Raw genomic sequence first — 5,294 nt, 5'->3', positions numbered from 1 at the left:
CAGACACGATCAACACAGAGAGAGATATTGGTCAAACACGACTAGGGAAAGTGCTTACTTGGGAAACATCATGAGCTTCAGAGTGGAGATGGGCTTCAATAGTCTTTGATACCGCAGCTACACTTCAACAGTGGGTTTGATCGTAGTTTCTGCCCACCGAGATGTGTAGCACGTGGTTGCACACTGCACGGTGGAATGCTCGGTGAGTTGGCGTAAGGCTATAGATGCGATCGGGATACCAATCAGACGTGGTTAGAGCCATGTGTCTAAGGAAGCGACTGCGAAGTCTTCCCCGTACCCGTTCATGGTGTGGAGCTAGTTGAAAAGCCTCGTGCTCCGTCTTAGGGTAAGAATACCCTCTTGGGCTAAGTTTGGGCCGACTTAGAATAATTGCTTGATGACAATTGAAAAAGAGTCAGGAACAGGTTTGAACGTAAGGTACCACTACAATAGCATCGACTTAGACGGCGTCCCGTACAGCTTGACATAGGCAATGTTGTGGAAAGTTTCAGCCTCGACGCCGTATCCCCGCGTAGTCTGTCTATGGCCTACTATGCGTCGAAGTCGAGCATCCAGCTAGTGGAAAGAAGATCCCAGGCATTCTTTCTCGTGCGTATGCCGGCGGGAGGCGCAGTGGAAGAAGCACTATACCCGCCGCTTTGCTTACCTCGCTGCACGGAGGTATGCCATCCGACTTGGATAGAAGAAAGAAGGGCATATGAGCGTGGCGTGGCTTCGTGGTGGCGTTCTGCACTCTAATGCGCGTGCGGGAGAATGTTCCTGCCCAGCTGCCTGACTATTGACCCTGGCAAAAGCTACTTGACCGTGTTGGTCTTAACGTCCGGGCGTCGTGAGGGCACATGAAGCCGACATTCGTAAACTTAAAAACTACGTCACACCCTACCATCCTTGATGGTCTAAGCATACTGCGTTTTTCTCCTGGCGGATCCCGGTTGGGCGCTTCAACGCGGCAGCGCGTCCAGCAAGCTTTGGTGGCTATCGGTCCGACTAGATATTACCACACCGGCTTGGGTCAAGGGCGTCGCGCTGCTTAGATTCTACGTGTTCCTAGCGACATTCCAACAAGCGTCCATGTTAGGTTGAGACCATACGGGATACTAAGCTATGGAGGCCTGGAACTTCGTTGAAAGTTGATTTGAGACGATCTGCCGCACGTCACTGCACCAGTGAGCATGCAAAGTGATGATCGACAGGCGTGATCTAACCGTACCTATGTTTACACCAAGAAAAAGGGTCCGATTCCACATAGCAACCTTGATCGCGCGCATGGCGTACTGAGGCTACTTGCGGTTTACAGATCTCTGTTCAATCAGATGGAGAGCGACTCATACCAGTCGAAAAGTTCATGACATAGCATCATGGGGTCGCATGTCCGCGTTCGGTTTCGCATGCCTTTGCCAGCATCTCGTAGGAGCGGCCGTTCTAGCCTAGTCTAACAGTGCCGTCCGCTAACCCGATTTCCCCGCGGTCGTTGCTGTGTGGTGCGCTAAAACACTAGATCCAGCTGCATCCGAAAGCTGGTGTTTAGATGGGCGACGCTTTTGAAACTTCGTCCCAGTTCTATGTGCGTGTCAGCAGTTCCGCACAGGAGTTCGCCGGGCACTAATGAACCTCAGGCTCAGTGCTCTAGTAGAGGATATACAAAGTTAATGCCCGATATGCATTGCGGATCTTCCATGTGAATTTTGCAGAAGCAAATCCTTCCCTCCACCACCACCTTACTCCGACATAGCTCCTTTTGTTGATAACTCCGCCCTGAGATATGCTCGCATTCATGCCGGCACAATCATCGAATTCGTCTCCTGGTAGGTCGGCATCATGTCCAGCTCTTGATCCCCCCACTAACATATACCGCAGGATTGAACTACTGGTATGGCAGTGGCAGCTTGCCTGACACTTTAGAAGGACTTCCGCAAGGTAGCGCAAATCCTCGCTTGATGCGTCGTGCCTCGGAGGCCGTAGGACAAGCTCAGGGAATCCAAATGTGAGTATGTCAGTCTTAGCAGACTATCCCCACCAGCATACACACGACAGCAATCGACCCCGTCTCTGGACCCGGACCGGACCCATCTTTCGCCCACCTCGCACTCCGTTACCACTCCTCGAAAGGCCGAACCAGTACCTGGAAGGTGGTGGATGGCCTTGCAGTACGATGAGTCGACGACGTCCCTCTGAGCTCGCGGCAGGCTCCAATCCCCATCATCCACCAGAGACACAGAGCACGTTTCGAAGCACCGGTACGATCCGGAGATGCCAAGAAATACCTGGGAATCGTGAGAGATTGCTCGAGCGATTGCTCAAGCGATGATCCCCGGGGAAAGGATCTGCAAGCCGTCTTACGACCGCCCGTGGCTGTGCATATCGGCATGTCGTATTGGCGACGGAGAATATGTGCTCCGTTTAGGGTCTCCTGGCTATCACGACGGTAATTTGATATACCTGCCCGTTGCGGCGTCAGGATGACCCGTGCATTGCTGCGCTTCCAAGGATTTCCTTCGGCACTGGTTTCGGGGCTGTTGAATTCGGGCTGCTGGCGCGGGGTCCAAACCACCATGGACGGCGCGCATATCGATGCGAGTCTACGCAACGATGTGCGCAAGCCAGATGCGCGACCGTCGGGATGCATCGCCAGCTGCTGCTGCCATTTTGACGCGGATTTTGAGTTTTGCTGACACTTCATCAGCCAGGAGCCCTCCGAGTGGGACGAAAGCCAGGTGCCCCTCCACCTCGACACCAACCAAACCAACCTCGTGATTCGCCCGCTGGCAGCGTCCGCCGCTGCAAATCACAAAGCCCCGCTGGCGCCCAAACAGGGACTTGGAGGCGCCCTTGCCAATGCTCGGGGGCAGCATTCGTCTCCCATTGCCGGCACGTATGCGTTGCGGACGCCCCGCGGGAAGATCACATCGATAGCATGTGAAAGCTGCAGGAAGCGCAAGTCCAAGGTACGTACCCGTTCTGCGCGTATGCCACAGGTACACTGACACAAGCGCAGTGCGACGGCGTGAGGCCCAAGTGCAACACCTGCCAATCCAAGAACCTCACATGTGTCTACGATGTCGCCGAAGATGGCAAAACGACAACTCAACTGCGGGCCCATGTCAGGCGGTTAGCCAAGGAGTTGGATGATATGAAGTCCGTCGTGTCGCTGCTGGCAATGGCACCGGATCGTGCATCGGCTGCAAACTGGGCGTCCGAGCTGGAGAAGAATGGTTTCGCACACCATTCAGCTGAGGAGGTCAAGAAAGCGCTTTCGGTACGTTTCGCTTCAACGACTCATGGCCTGTTGCTGACTGAAGAAAAGGAGTCTCTGGGTCCAACACCTGCCCTTGCAGACGCTGATTCGTTTGGAACTCCAAACAGTAGCGAGCCCTTTCCTGGTCACACACACCCCTTGGCCGGCTCATCGTACGGCGGTTCTTCCCGTGAAGAAAGAGAGCAGAGCCAGTCTTCGCTGGCCTATTCCCACGACAATCCCGTCGACGTGACTGTGGCCGCGAACCCCTCTCCACTCAGCCTCGAGGCTGCGGCGAATGCCCTCAACAAATTCGGTTTCGATTGCGCGTTCTATCGGAGGACCAAACGAGATCAGCTCGCGAACGGGTGGAGCGAGCCACAGATATTTGGAAGATCGGAGATCGATGTCGATACGCTTTTGCTGGGCTTCTTGGACCCTCAGGATGCGCAGCCAGTCTCGACGTGGTGTTCTAGAACAGTCAACAGGCTGCTTCCCTCGTCCCCTCTGCCAGTCAGACTTGCGTCTACATGGCTTTTGACTAAATTGATGCGCGTAAGTAATGTTTCGCACGGCGCGAAGTCGGAGCTAATCCTTCTGCAGTTCCTCATATGGCCCACTGTGGAGAACGTGAACGCAAGTCCGGAGTGGTTGATGCCACCCGCAGGAAAGCAGGAGACGTCACCGTACGATATGCTCATTGACCTTGTTCCCTGGTACGTTCGCCGGCTCTTCAAATCATCTGATTCTTACTAACCATCCTACAGGCCTCAAGTACGCCAGTTGCTGTATGCGCATCCCCAGGAATATCCAGTTGTACATCTCGTTGGATTGATCGGTATCACATGGCCATACGCGGACGATGCGTGCCATTACTGGGACATTGAATCCGGCTACACCCGTATGACACCACTTTTTGAGAGTACCATCGCCGACCTGAACAACTGGACTGTCGATCCAAAGATCCTTGAGATTATGCCGCAACTGGAGGGGCATATCCCGATCAAGCCGGTAGCATGATATTCTTGCAGCGTTTTGGGTTGTTCATGTTATTCTTTCGGAGTTTGGTCCATCATCGGGTTCTTGGTGAAGTTCATCTTCGCATCTCTTGGTCGCAATCGGCGTATCCTTCACGTATCTTGGGGCGTTGGTCTCATCGCAGGGCCGCTGTCCGCGAAAAGCCGTCTTTGGGTAATCATGTCTTGTAATCAAATGTCCGGGAGTAAGGCCTGGGGAGTGTAGTAATTGGGAGTCGGAAAGGAACGATACAAACGAAAATGGAACATACTTGAATATAAGCAGCAAGTGCACGATTGCTTGAAAGTATCCGAACCCGGCCCTAGCAGCGCCAGGCCTTCCAAATAACTCTCCTTCGAGTCCGCGGAAAGCAATCTAGCGCCAAACTCCACTATCGGCTTCCAGCCATGTGGCTCTTGTGGCTCTTCTGTACCCACTCTGATCAATGTGATGCCAAGGCTAGACCGGAAGAATCAAACCGGTGTGGCGATCGGTGGAACATCTCGACTCTTTACACGGGCGATCCCGCTAGGAACTTCACTATGGCAAACGGCATTCGTGATCGAGAGTCTACTCGAGTCGGTAGATGATTGTGGTTCGATTCTTACTCATGTCCATGGCTATAGCGCATCCCTCTCGACTGCGGAGATGACTGTTAAAGTATTAGTGAAAATATCGAGAGACGGGCGCAGTGCTCTATACCCAAGAACGGCATATCTACGTGCAGCTTTGCACCTTACTGGTCCCGGCAATTCGAAGGGCACGCGTGGGGAACACGGCTTCTGCCGTGTAAAAGCGACCCACTTGCGATATATGGGTCTTTCGAAGATGTTGGTATTGGGAAGGTATCCCTCACTGAGCGTTAGGAACTCTTATGTTGTCGTGGCTTGGGCAGAGCGGATGCAGCGGGCAAAGAGCGACAGCGCTGGCTTTTGTGAGGCATCCTCTCCGCGGAAGCCGCAATGGCCTAGCCAAGTATATTCCCGTCTCTGTATCCTGAGCGTGCAGCCATTGTCCCACT

General features: G+C 53.7%; 1 protein-coding gene across 1 annotated transcript; it reads left to right on the top strand.

Moving 5' to 3' along the window:
* Window positions 1-1,783: 1,783 nt before the first annotated feature.
* Window positions 1,784-4,276, top strand: J4E83_002231 (uncharacterized protein; the record flags this gene model as incomplete). Its single annotated transcript, XM_049329181.1, has 7 exons — window positions 1,784-1,826; window positions 1,879-2,005; window positions 2,705-2,966; window positions 3,017-3,277; window positions 3,326-3,811; window positions 3,860-3,972; window positions 4,024-4,276. 7 exons carry the CDS (start codon window positions 1,784-1,786, stop codon window positions 4,274-4,276), a joined length of 1,545 nt encoding a protein of 514 aa, XP_049192153.1.
* Between the last annotated feature and the right edge of the window lie 1,018 nt (window positions 4,277-5,294).

The sequence above is a fragment of the Alternaria metachromatica genome, assembly GCF_023757995.1.
Source record: "Alternaria metachromatica strain BMP 0045 chromosome Unknown scaffold_3, whole genome shotgun sequence".
In the NCBI taxonomy this organism is placed as follows: domain Eukaryota; kingdom Fungi; phylum Ascomycota; class Dothideomycetes; order Pleosporales; family Pleosporaceae; genus Alternaria; species Alternaria metachromatica.
Note: the sequence above shows the minus strand (reverse complement) of the source record. Positions and strands in the feature narration are given on the sequence as shown.